This window comes from Hydractinia symbiolongicarpus, chromosome 2 (genome assembly GCF_029227915.1).
Source record: "Hydractinia symbiolongicarpus strain clone_291-10 chromosome 2, HSymV2.1, whole genome shotgun sequence".
NCBI lineage: Eukaryota > Metazoa > Cnidaria > Hydrozoa > Anthoathecata > Hydractiniidae > Hydractinia > Hydractinia symbiolongicarpus.
In genome coordinates this window covers 32,519,545-32,533,794 of record NC_079876.1, presented here as the reverse complement: position 1 = coordinate 32,533,794, position 14,250 = coordinate 32,519,545, and the positions used below count along the sequence as shown (strand labels likewise).

At 34.8% G+C, this 14,250-nt stretch overlaps 1 protein-coding gene across 2 annotated transcripts; it reads left to right on the top strand.

Moving 5' to 3' along the window:
• The first annotated feature begins 1,049 nt into the window (after positions 1-1,049).
• LOC130630697 (probable dimethyladenosine transferase) lies at positions 1,050-13,461 on the top strand. Of its 2 annotated transcripts, XM_057444278.1 has the most exons (13): positions 1,050-1,194; positions 5,369-5,443; positions 5,538-5,611; positions 6,960-7,046; positions 7,879-7,940; positions 8,015-8,108; positions 8,329-8,378; positions 8,967-9,090; positions 9,215-9,307; positions 10,085-10,149; positions 10,578-10,641; positions 11,289-11,395; positions 12,782-13,461. In XM_057444278.1, the coding sequence occupies exons 2-13, from the start codon at positions 5,386-5,388 to the stop codon at positions 12,822-12,824; spliced, it is 921 nt and encodes a 306-aa protein (XP_057300261.1). In that variant the 5' UTR covers positions 1,050-1,194; positions 5,369-5,385; the 3' UTR covers positions 12,825-13,461. The 2 variants fall into 2 exon arrangements, with proteins under 2 accessions (XP_057300261.1, XP_057300260.1); XM_057444277.1 differs by lacking the exon at positions 1,050-1,194 and having other exon boundaries at positions 5,038-5,443.
• Positions 13,462-14,250: the final 789 nt, after the last annotated feature.

Below are 14,250 nucleotides of genomic sequence, written 5' to 3'. Positions count from 1 at the left end.
TGAGTAATTTCTCTTGTGGGTATACCACAATACGCGACAAGTATACTGCGCGTACAAGTACTTCAAAAATACTCGCACATTTTTGCTACTGTACTCACACAGTACTCGCTAGCGTGCACGAAAGGGAAACAGTAAAACTAAATGATAAACTTTTGCGATATTTTCTAAAAAAATTTTTCGGTGTTTACGCTATTATTTGTTTCAATGTTCTTTTTTTAATTAATTAGGACAATGTTGGGTTTCACACAATCTTGTTTTATTTTAAAACAAAGAACAATATTTCTTAAGTTTAGGGAAACTATTTTGACAAATAATAAAAATTAAAATACATCATAGCAAGGTTTTAAACAGTTTTTGAAAGAAATCCTGCGATGTTTAAACAGTTTTCTAATTAAATATATTAATATTATAGGCCATTTCATTTTGTTTTTTAAAAAAACCCAATACTTATGACCTCACTGCACTTAACGTGCTTTACTTTTTCTCTCAATAACGATTTTCTCACTCTCTCTAAAACCAGTTCTGGATATATATTAATTTTTCTTTTGTGTTGAATGTTATTCTAATCTATTTATACCTGTGCAATCACATTGAGCTTATTGGAATGATTTGCTTCTGGTAATACAGCAGTATGGCAGGTATCATTTTTAGGTGTTATTGACAGGTATTTTAACCAAGCTAGTGCCCACGACTAAATTGATAAATGCTGTTAAAAAACAGTAAAAAATGTAACAATTTAGTTTAATGATATTCATTCTTTTTTTTTCTTTTTTATATTTGCAACCTTCAAACACCAGGTGGCCACAAAAAATGTGAAAAAGAATTTGCTGCAACATAAAAAATTAATGTAAAATAAAATGTTATTTCTTACCACGCGAAAACAAAGTAAAAGTTTTTACAATGTCTAAGGTAGCAGACAAATGTGTGTGGACAATGCCTTCAGCTATTTTCCAACTGTATGTGGCTTGATAGTGTTCACGTCGTCGTTGTAACGAGTACAATTTTAGCTGTTTAAGTGTGTTGCTGTAAGTCATTCTGTTTACACTGTTGATACTTTTCAGGTAGCTCCATTGCAGAGCTTCTAGTACCTTGATTTGTCCTTTACTAACAGAAGACCAAGGGATTTCCATAGTGGTAGAAGAACTTTTGATCGCTATTGGTGATAGCGATCAAAAGACTCGAAGAGTCCAGCTTGTAAGTTGTTTTGTATTTTCTACGATTTTATTTATCTGCTTTTTGAAGGTAGCATCATCTGTCCTTAGTATTCCAAGATCTTTGGTTTGTGTTTTTGGTTGGATTTGTGTTGATGCTGTTGTTTTGTACTTTGACTTTGACTTCAGATCTAGGTCTTTTCCGTACTACAGGAGTTCAAACTTTGTATTGTTGAACATCATGTTGTTTTGTTTACTTTGTTTTACTTTGTTTACTATGATGTGAGAAGTTAGGGCAATTGGGTGGTAGTTTTCAGCTTTAGTTTTGCTTCCACTCTTGTGTTTTGGTGTTTTTATAGCACTGGTTAGTGTGTCTGGAATGGTTCCTTCTTTAAATGATTTTGTCCAAATCAGCTTGAGTGGGGTGGCTATGACGTTTTTACACTTTTTCAGTAGGATTGATGGAAAGCCATCAGGACCAGAAGAGGAGTTTGTTGAGAATTCATCGATTGCCTTGATGAAGTGTGTTTCATCAAATATCACGTTTTGTAGTGAGGGTTTGCTTGGACTTTGGTTTTGTTTGTTTGTGTACTGTTTTGGTGTGCTGAACATCTTGCAGTACTGTGTCAGTAGCATGTGGGCTATCTTTTTGAATCAGGGATGTAGTCCCACTCTCGTCGATTAGAGGACCAACAGTGGAGTTGACTTTGGAGAACTTTTTTGCATATGAGAAGAAAAATTTGGCTTTCTCTTCTTGCATGATGGTTGAGTTTCTATATGAGAGTTGTAGTGACTTTTCTATCTGAATGAGTTCTGCCTGGAGCCTATCAGTACGTGGTGGCGATGTAACGCGCACTAGTTGTTTGTTTATCCTGGTTCGTCTTCTCATGAGTGCCATTCTCTCTCTTGGAATTTTATTTCTGTTGGTTTGTTCTATCTTTCTTGATGGTACATGTGTTTCTGATGCCTTGGTACAGATGTTGTAAATTTTCTTTAGCATGTCCTGTACATCAAGATCAAGATATTGGAATTCCCACTCCCAGTTCAATGCTTGGAGGTTTTCCGTTATGCAAGTCCAGTTTACATTTTCACTCTGGTAATTTAGAAGGTCGAAAGGGGATGAGAACACTCTAGGAATTGTCTGTTGTGGAATATGTGAGGGTACATCAGATGTTGATATATCTAGGAAGCAGTGGTATGATATTGATCTGAGCGTAGGTATAAATGAGATATCGTGAATGATATTGGTGTTGTTGGTGAATACAAGCTGAGGTATATTTCCAGCTATGTGTGTAGGTTTGCGGTTGGTTTGGGTGAGACTGAGGTCAAGTAGTAGGTTTTTTGTAATGATGAGCTACTATTTTGTCTTGTTGTTCACATCCCTTGTCAGACCACATATTGAGTATGCTAACACAGTATGGTGTACATTCTTGAAAAAGGACATGTTGATTGTGGAAAACGTACAACAGAGAGCTACGAAAATGCTCCCAGGTATGAAGGATTTAACATATGATGAAAGGCTCAGGTTACTGAAACTTCCCTCATTATTCTACAGAAGATATCGAGCAGATATGATTGAGACATTCAAGATAACTAATAATGTTTATGACGAAGCTGTTACTGAGAACTTGTTATTGCCAAAGTTGTCTAACACCAGAGGACACGATAAAGCACTTTTTAAAAGAAGCTGTAACCTGGATTTGCGAAAGTTCTCATTCACGAATCGTGTAGTGACTTTATGGAATTCTTTACCTGAGGACACAGTGTCATGTAACACAGTGAATCAATTTAAAATGAAGCTAGACAAATTATGGTCTGATAAAGACCAATTATATTATTATGATCTGGATATTACTAATTTCATATATTAGATAGGGAGGAGTGTCTTTGTGAATGGGGTGTTTGAACAATTTTTTTTTTTTTTTTTTTTTTTTTTTTTTTTGAGATTAACCTCACTAATTTCGTTATTATCATACTCTTTTCTTGTTTGTTTGTGTTTGTTTGATTGTTTTGCGATCATTATTTTTTTTTAATTGCCTTTTTTTCAAATTTTATTTATAATCTAAAGCAAAGTTAAATATTTTACCAATTACATTTTAAAAAGTATTAAAAATTTAAAATCATAGTATTTCATGCCTGGTACACAGATGTATTCGAAATCGCAGTGTAAATGTATTTACTCAATTGACTGAGAAGCCTCCTTGTTCAATTGCTTTTAGGTAGCTGCTATAAGGTTTATTCAAATCTTATCCAATGTTCTTTACCGAGCTTCCATTCTTGTCCAGGGAGTTTATTATTTAATTATTTTTATTTTCTATTTATTATGAGCTGACCCTAGAGGTTGTTGTAACCTGAAATTATTGTCAGAATACACTATACTATACTATTCTGGTTTGGGGTGCAATTGGGCCAGTTGAGTGTGAGGTAGTTTGAAGTCACCCATTATGAATATGTCTGGAGATGGAGAGATGTTCAGCACTTGATGTAGCCCATTTATTGCTTGTGAGTAGTTTTCTGACATTGATCTGTTGCTTTGGTGGTCATCTGGCGGTACAGAGTAGCTAGTTCTAAGTTCTCATGCTCTGAGTAGTTGACGATGATTTGTATTGCATTGTCTGAGCAGTTTAGGACTTATTTGAAGGTGGGTCCTAGGTCTTTTCGAACATACATGGCTACACCACCTGAGTACCTTCCATTTTGGGATGTCTTTCTACAATTGTCCTAAAGATTTTGTAACCGTTCATGTGTAGTTTGACATCTGTATGGTTGTGTAACCAGGTTTCTGTAAGGCCAATAAAGAGTTACTTCTTGGTATGAAGTATATAAGAGATATATGGAACTTTAGATTAAACAGTTTTTGGTTTCATTCCGTGTATGTTAATATATGAGGAGGAGTTCAGTACCTCTTTGGGATCTGTTTGTTTGTTATTTGTTGATGTGGAAGTGATATGAGGTGAGTTAGCGGATTTGCGGGTTGACAGAAAGGGAGGATGTTGTGTTGATTGAGCATTGGTACTTGATTTTGGTTTGTGTGAGGATTGTAGGTCTGTTGGGTAGTCATGGCTTTGATTTTGGTATCCATTGCCACAAGAAGCATGTCTTCCTTGTGTCAAAGAAATCTGTGTTTGTGGTTTGAGGCAGCATTTGGTTTTGGTTGGGTGGGCTGATCACGGTACTGATTAATGGTCTGATTCTTTTTGTTCCTTTTATATGGCTTTTGTTGCATTTTTGTTGTAACAGATTAATGGGTGGAAGAAAGTGCATTTATTGCCAAGAGTGCATCCGTTTCTTGCATTGGTTCTGTGAGTTGAAAGGGGCTTACATGGTGGTGGGTGCAAGAACTGGCATTCTTTACCTTTGATTCTGTCAAATTTGCATTTTCCTTTGATGCTTGGACAAGCAAAGAAGTGTCATTTTGGCAAAAAATTTTCGTTAATCAATTCACCTTTGTAATATCTATGCATTCATAAAGTTTGAATGCACATCCCTTAATAGGTGTAAAATCACTGATGACAGAAAATATCAAAATTTTCTATCACTTAAATATGACATCATAATTTATGCAGCGTAATTAAATCTCAATTTCTTTAAATACGAATATATATAATGTGAATACAAAAATTAAAAAATATAAAAAGACTTGTTAACCACCTTTATAAGCTCTATAATATATAAAGTCCAACTTTATTTCATACCTTGGCTTCTCTTTAAACATGGCTAAAACCATTGTCAGTACTGAATTTAGTAGGATTTAAAATAAAAACCCTAGTTTCTAAGTGCACTGTTCAATGTTGTATATACCATTAAACCATTTTAATTTGTTTATATGAATACTTTCTTGTGAATTATCGTTTTTTTTAAATGTATATATCAGGGTTCGGATTAGCAGTGTGCAATTCGCGTATCGAAATGTCATTTTTGCGAATCACTTTGCGAAGAAAATGATAAAATTGCGAATCGAATATTTTTAAGCGGCGACAAAAATGCTTTTTGCGTTTTAAAAGTTTAAGCACGAAAACTGGTGCAAATTGTATTACAGTATTGCTGCATATTTTTAATATGCCTGTAGTAAAAAAGACTGATTTTATAGACATATGAACATATATTTGTACATATTGTGACTTTTGTCTGATGCAATGTATTTACTATAGAAGTCATTCTGTGCAGCGGTAACAACGTTGATTCTTTATATTCTTTGTTTTACCATTTCTGCATAGTAATTAAAATTACCAAAATGCCGAAAGAAAGAATACAGAAGAAATCTAGAAACCATCAGCAGGTTAGAGCAGAAGGTAATTTTGTAAACACTTGTTGTTATTCAGGATCTTATAAATGCTTAAAAAAATTTGTGTTTATACTGTGAGTTTAAAAAGTTATATTTTATAGGCATTCAGTTTAAAACTGAGCATGGTCAACATATCCTAAAGAACCCACTTATTGTCAATGCCATTATAGATAAGGTATACATTAGACTTTCTTGAATTGTTACTTTTTACTTGAGCAGATCTCTTAACCTAGATAAAACTTTCTATGTTTTTTAAATTTTTTGAAAATGTTACTGTTGGCAAAACTATTCTTTGAAAACAGTAGAAACCTGAACAAAGTCATCATCATCATCATTCTCGGCTTAACGTCCGTTTTCCATGCTAGCATGGGTTGGACGGGGTATATTAATGACCCTCTTCCAATCTGATCTAGACTGTGTTAGATCTAAACTCAACTTCCTCTCTATCAAGTCTGTCCTTATAACCTCCTGCCAAGTCTTTCTCGGTCTGCCTCTGGGCTTTGCCCCAGGAACTATCAAGTCTCTACACTTTCTTACCCAATTATCCTCCTCCATTCTTTCCAAGTGCCCCAGCCAATTCAATCTTCTTATCTGGATAACATCTTTAATTCTACAGAGACTTAGCCTGCTTCTTAGCTCATCTGAACTCTTTCTGTCTCTCAGACTGGCATTACACATCCACCTAACCATTCTCATATCATTCCTTTCTAAACGGTCAAGATCTTCCTGCTTCACTGCCCATGTCTCACTACCGTACAACATAACACTTCTTACACAGGCCTCATACAACCTACCTTTCACCTCAATTGACAGGACTCTGCTAGTCAATAAAGGAAGTAACTCTCTAAACTTTTTCCAAGCAGAACCTATCCTGCAAGTAACACTTCTTCCAACACCCCCTTCACTGCCCAACATATCACCTAGGTAACAGAAGTTCTTAACTATCTCTAAGGAGCCACTGTTGTACATCATTAAAGCTGGAAATACTTCATTCTCTATAATCTCACCTTTGCAACGCTTGCATACAAACTGTATGCCAGCTCTTAACCTTCCACTAATACTACTGCACTTCTTATGTACCCAATGCTTGCAAGTCTGAAGTAAGCTAACATTAACTGAAATTTTCTTTTTCTTTAATTGAAAAAGAGTTTTCATCAGCATATCTACTCTTTGATCTTTTTTTAGTGGTAAAAGGAGATTTTAGTAGAGTGACTTTAAAAATTCACTTGTATTTTGATCTGCAAAATACAACTAGAACATTTACAACCCAAGACTAGTAAATTCCTTTTCATCAAGTCTGTCCTTATTACCTCCTACATAAATTTTATCTTTTCAATGTTACCAATAGGCATCAAATTATTCCTCGTCATTTTCCACACTCCCTGGTAAACTTTTCGAAATATATTTCACTCTTCCTGCATCTTTTAGTGATGATTGGGCAAGTAAATGATAGCCTGGCTTATGCCAAATAATTTAAAGACACTTTAAGGTGTTTTATGTGAAAGTTTTTTTATGTTTTTCAGGCTTCAATCAAGAGTACAGATACAGTTCTTGAAATTGGTCCTGGTACAGGTAACATGACTGTCAAGATGTTGGAAAAAGGTAAAAAGGTGTGTATATTATATCATTTTTGTGTCTGTCATCCTACGTAGCTTGTTTTGTTGTTATGTATGAGACATGATTCATCTCATTAGTTTTTTCACAAACCAGACCAGACCAACCAAGTTGTATTCTCACTTCAAACTTGCTTCGTGTGTGTTCATGTGGTTATGTTTATGTGTCACGTACAACGTTAAAGGAATTTGGTTACTTCATATCATTAAGCTTTTTTAGTGGTTATAGCTCTCGTACTCTGTGCGGGAGACCAGGGTTCTATTCCTCTTGACGGTGATTCAACATGCGCGAGTGAATGTTACCATAGCCCCGGGTTAACCCAAGCCATGTGAGGGAAATTGGGGAGATGGCTCAATGTGTGGGCCGTTCAATGTTGATGGGAGTTGTCTATTAGAGTGCAGGCCCTAATTAGTTCTGCATAGCTCAAAATGAGCATTAAATACTCTAGGACTCTCCATCTAAGCCATGGCCCCTCCTGGAAATAATAGACAGTGTATATCCCTCGTTAGTGAGGCTAGCCATGTAAAATATGCACATCTATCTATCTATCTAAGTTCCGTAATTTTTAATGTTTTGAGGTTGCATGTACAGAAAAATATATGTGTGCTGACCTTATTTCTTTCGTTATTTTTTTTATTTTGTCAACTGACTGACCAAAAAATTCTGTGCTGCCCATAGAAATAGTAATTAAATTATCTTCGCCTAATTTGGAATCACCTGTTGACCAGGCCCAGTTATATATCTCCCATGTAAACACTTTTTGTATATACTAGTTGTTCTTTTTGAAAATGTTTTTTTGAGATTAAATGATATTGTTATTTTTGTTAGGTGATTGCATGCGAGTTAGATCCGAGGATGGCTGCAGAGCTGCAAAAAAGAGTGCAGGGAACGTAAGTTACATCCTTCATTTTACAGTATGAGTGTTTGGATTACGAAAAAGTTTTTTGTTTTGACTTATTTGCAGGCCAGAATCGAACAAGTTGCATTTAATTGTTGGAGACGTGATGAAAACAGATTTGCCATATTTTGATTGTTGTGTAGCGAACATGCCATATCAGGTAATTTTTTACCTTTAAACTTACAAATATGCTGACGTATAACAAAAATAATGCTCACTGTTTTTTGGTACTTTCGCATTGAATGTACACATAAATGTCGTAATCAATTTTTCACATGACGAACTTCACATAAATTTATAAGCATTGTAGCAAAAAGTTGTTTTTTTTTTGTTGAAACTTAGTGTGGTTTTTTAGTCATCGATGCTCTGCTATTTTTTAGATTTCATCGCCATTTGTGTTCAAGTTGTTACTTCATCGACCATTCTTCAGGTAGAGTTTGAATTGTCTACATAGGATATACCATTCACTTTTGCAATAACAATGCCAACCTGGAATCTCTGACCTGTATATTTGGCAAAATTTTAGATTAGATTTCTCAGCTCAAATTTAATATCTTATATCAGACACTTAGATTTTTGTATGGAATCTTTGTCTAGCCTAAAATTCTTATTGTGGTTGTCTTGGGCAATAAAAAAATAGGTTGAATCGTGTTTTACAAGGCTTGTGTAAGGAGTTTAATATACAAAAATATTCTTGGCAAGAAGATGAAAATGATTAATTTGTTGTACTGATTTCTAAGTTGAAAAGCAAATAGGGTTCCCATAGCAATTAAAATGATCTGTTGGTTTGATCATTTTCTAAACAAATTTCAATAAACAAATGAAGAGGCACAGTAGTGGAGAAAGAGTTGAGCTAAAAGATTTGCTTTAAAATTTTAAATGACCATGTCTATATTGAATTCAAATTTTGTGAATAGACGTTCTTATCCATAAAAATTGACGATGATGATGATTCGAGGAAAGCATGCATGACTCAGGATTCGAAACGTGCTTAGTATATAAATAAACTTGTTTTTAGATGTGCTGTACTTATGTTTCAACGTGAATTTGCTCAAAGATTAGTTGCGAAACCAGGTGACAAGCTTTATTGTCGTCTCTCAATCAATACTCAGTTGCTAGCAAGAGTGGATCATCTGATGAAGGTATAAAGTTTTCCTAATTGTACATTCTTAAATTGTTTTTGTTTGTTTGTTTGTTGTTGTTTTTTTGTTGTTTTTTATAAAATAGTATCAGGGCTGTACTATTTTAGTTTTGTCATGTTTTTAGGTTGGTAAAAACAATTTCCGTCCACCTCCCAAAGTGGAATCAAGTGTTGTGAGAATAGAACCCAAAAATCCACCACCGCCAATTAATTTTCAGGTAACTTATTCACAGAAAGTCTGCTGCTGTGAGGGAACGTACATTGATTGTTTAAGAGTATAAATGTGGAGCATAAACTTGACACGAACTGGTGAATGTAAAGTTGATTTTCTGACTTACAACATGACAATGTCTGCTACCCTGGGTCTTTTGTTACGTGCATCCAATATGGTTACAATCATCCACAAAAATATGACTTTCCAATTCGACTACATGTTATTCAATGTTAAGAAGTGACATTTGTAGCTGAGCAATGTAAACAATTATGCGTGACCACATCAACATTTATATTTCGACTGAGCATGATTGTGGACGAAACGTATCATCTGCAAAATATGTATAGCTAGCTATGACCTTTTGCTGACTTTGGTAAACTCTTTGGTTCTTAGTTTTTGGTATAAAATTGCCCGAGACAACAAATTGCAGAACAGAAAGCCACCTTTAACATTTCCATACAGTGATATACGTATAATTGTATTGTGTATATATATAAGCAGGGAGGGATATTTTCTCATAATTGCTTACCTACATTCTGGATAATTAACTTGTCTCTACTAGCCCTGCTTATCGTTTTCGTAAATATATTAATTGATTTGGTTTGATTTGATTCGATTCGATTCGATTGACTACGGCTCGTCTTATTGAGATAACTAAGGTTTAAATTACCTTACTGAAAACATCATTGATGCTAATAATTTCTATCTGAAATTCACTTCTCATGTAAAGTGAGACTGAAAAATTTAAAATTCAGACAAAACTCCTTCTTGTCTTTGCTAGGAATGGGATGGCTTAGTGAGGATTGCATTTGTAAGAAAAAATAAAACTTTGGCTGCATGTTTCAGGTAAGCCGTTTAAAAGTTTAGTGACCTAACTGTAGGCAGGGGATTTTTAAGAAGTATCTCATTTTTATTCTTTGAAGTTTAATTTGGAATCAGCAATCTTCTATGTGGATAGTGGATCAACAATAAGTGTGGGTGGGAGGTGGAAGGTGGGAGGGGTGGTAATTTTTTTTAAGTAAATGTTATCACATCTTCAAAACAAAATGTCTTTCTCGCGTATTCTTGTGTTCCTTATAATTTTTATTAAAAAATATGCTTTTTAGGTTTCCATTTATAATTAAAGTTATTTTCAGTCTGAATACGTCGAGGGGGAGGGGAGGGTGGTAATGAAAGGGGAGGAGGGTGGTAATGGGTAACAAATAAATTCGAATTTGTTGTTGTTCTTGTACATACATACTGAACTAATGTTATGTTTTGCTCTATTGAATTAGTTCTAAGGCGGTAATAGAGATGTTGGAGAAGAATTACAAGGTTCATTGTTCCATGAACGATATTGTGAGTGGAGTTTATGTTTTTTTAAAATATTTCTCATATTGCTTTTTAATTTTATATCCTCCATCTATGTTATAATACCCGTATACGTCCGTCCGTGCATCTGTCTGTCACGCAAAATGGTAGCTTAGCTGCGCAGGTAGCGAGACGCACGCAATGCGGTATAAAAAGGACGGGCGAACCCGTGGATTTTTCCACGGGCTAACGACTAGTTTGTGTAAAATATTTGACCTACAATTTTGTACCGTAATGAGTAGGTAATCCATATTTTTTTGACTGCTTAAACAGAATCAACATACGACATAAATTGGCTAAAGGTCTGCAGCCATGAAGCTGGAAATGCGCAACTATCAGAAATGTAGTAGACAGCGTTTAAAGCGCACTATTTGCGCATTTCTTCCTGACCTCAAAATTTGTTAGCTTCTGCAGATAATACTTCATTACAGGATATAATAAAGTATTATCTTAAGAAGTTGAGCTTATAGGCCAACGAAGTATTATAATTTATTGATTTAATTTTGTAGTTTATTTTTTAGTTGGTTACCCAGTTTAAAGATTTATTTTTTAAATTTTTTAGTTTTGTAATTTTGTGTTTGAATATATATATATAAAAAAAAAAAAAAAAAAAAATTAATTTGATCAATATTTAGATGGTTGATGCAGATTTTAGTATGAAGGATAAAGTCAACGATATACTTTCAAATAATGATTTTGGAAAAAAACGAGCAAGAACGATGGACATTGATGATTTCTTACTGTGAGTGATTTTTACAATTTCTGCAAGTTTGGTAATTAGGCGGTAATTGAGGCAATACCGTAAATTTAATCTCTTAAGCTTGGTTAAATTGTAGTTTATTTTCTGTTCTTGTTTGCGTTTTTTGAAGGGGAAGAGGGAAACGCCCTAACGCCGACCATTCTCGCTACATATTTTGTTAACGTCTTTATTGCTTTTAGCTTCCTAATTAACTCGTAAATATTTTTGTATGAAACATCAGTTGACCTTTGATTTAATTATACTCTGTTACAGTAATTTTGCGTGGAATAAGTCAGCCACTGGGGGAAGCCACCGTGGTAAAGCCACTTTCCCGCTTAATTATTATCTTTCCCAGCTCAAAGATACGCATACATTTGAGATAATTTTTTAATTTGAAACTTTTCTAATAATAAATAGCTGTATTTTATGCGTTCAAAATGGTAGCCGAATTGTTACTTCGTGCTACGGACCACGAAATAGCGATCTCGAGATATGTACGAGAAAATACTCGGGATTTATACGAAAAACGAAAACTTGATGACCGGAAATATGTGCGATGGGTGAAACTACGCATTAACTCTGTTCGGTCCGGGGGTTTTCGAACATATGACCAGGGTTGTAGGGGGGGATCCACCACCACCCCCCCCCCTCCCCTCAATAACTTTTCAAAGGCTTCCAACTTAGCAGCACATTTTCTGTGACGTCATCAAAAGCTTAAAATTTGTCCAAAATGCCACTTTATGCTTAAAATTCGATTACTTTTATTCTAAAGCGAATTTTTACATTCCGTTTGTAGTTTCTGAAAGCTAAATAAAAGGTATTTAACATATCTTCCGGTTTTTGCACAGATCGCATAAAAAAACTGCCAAAAATTGCCCGGAAATCCGAAAATCCGGGAAATCGGATTAATCACGTGTTCAAAACATGCCAAATGATTCTTCTTGATAAAACAGAGTCGTGTTGTGAGTTTCAAGTGCTAACGATAATCCTAACAAGAGTTATTATATTTTCCCTATTATAAGGATTTTATAGAGATTTTTAGGGGTAGTTTCGAATAATAGCCAATATCAAAGCCTCTGAACGGTATGGAATCTGAAAATTTGGCATGCAGGTGTCTAATGGGTAAATATTAAAGCTCGGTAAGTATTGTAGCCATGCAATGTAGCATTAAGGAGTTACTAAAAAAAGCCGTTGGGGGGGGGTAATACGCCTCCTTCCCCCCTTCCCCCGACCGAATAGGGTTAAGTAAAATATTCGTGAAAAAGACGTTGATTTGGTTTCCTCCTGTATAGCCTATACATTGGATTTGAGTTCGACATGTGAAAGCACTTGATAAGTAGCTGAAAGAATAGAGACATTGATTACAATTTCATTTTTCATTTTTTATAGACTTCTTAATACTTTCAACACGAATGGGATCCATTTTGCTTAGTCAACATTTCTTTTGATAAAAAAAAAGATATTGTTGCCACCATGCTGAGTCGTAGTTGTGTGGTAGACGTGAAAGCTGTACCACAGTAACAGGAGCATCAATCGATTATGAAGTCGTTCTTAAGAAGAAGATATAATGTGATATACGCGGATAGAGCAAAATATTTTCTAAATGGACGCAGTACACCAGAACATCTATAGGAACATTGTTTATGATCTTTGAATTACTATTTTTTGCTTTATGGATTGAATACAAAAGTGCGAATTAAATGCGTCTCACGATAATTTTGTTTGGATTTGTTTTGTTTTTGACAAAAACAGAGAAGGACTAGATTTTAATGCGAATGTTTTACTTGCAATCTGTAGAAAAATGTAGCGAACGTGTAATCAGCAATTTACATAGAAAATAATAATATCTGTGAAAATAATTTTGCGCGAAAAAAAAAGTTTATTTCGCGTTATGAAAAGTAAAACGGCGCAAAAGTCGAGGATAGTAGGAAACTGAAATGCAGAAAAGTAGATAACTGCAACACTCGTGATTTAGGCGGAAAATTTGATTTATAAGTACACACAGCATAAGGCTCATGTCCATAGCCAGCCTGAAGTGAGTGAATAAAAACAGGAGAAAAAAGAACAATGGGATATAAAAACACCAATTGTTTCCTCGTTCTTAAAGCCATGTTAGTTTTAGCGCCCGATTTTTTAGTGACAATTTTATCAAACATTACGGAATTTAATATAAGAGAGATTGTTCCCTCTACAAAAATATCAAACACCTTTCACATATTTGTGTGAAAAAACGTGTTCTCAGAGGTGAAGATCGTAAATCAGCCGTATACAGGCTTCGCAGCGGCGTCTAAAACAGTCAAAGAACTACTATCCGGCAAATTAACTAATCTCCGATTTTATTTTACACCTGTGACAAGTTTTTCATATTACTCAATTTTTTAATTATTATACCGGCAGTAAACTCGACTAAACATCATCCGAGAAAATTTTTCCGACTTTGAGTTTGATTTCTGTCCATCTGCTGTTGCAACGTTGTAAAAAGTTGGGCACTTCCCAGATGGTAACTTTAATTCTCTTTCATGGCACCATTTCATCATCGGATAAAAGATGGCATGACACAATTTAGGCCTTAAGGGGGGTGACAGTTCAGGGTTATTCGCCTCAAGTGGAACAAAGTTTGCGTTTTTAATAAGGGTTTTTAAAAAAACGCAAAGCATAAATTCACGCGGATTACACAGTACCTTGTTCAACCGCCAAAAACAATCGACCAGCGCCTTTTTTGATTTGTTCTGGCTCATAAATTATGGTACTGCTTATTTTTCTACTCAAAAGTCTCTTTTACAAATGTCGGGAAAGTATTACTTCGGATTCTGCACTACAATACAATCGGGTTATCGGCGCTCATGCGCATAATATGA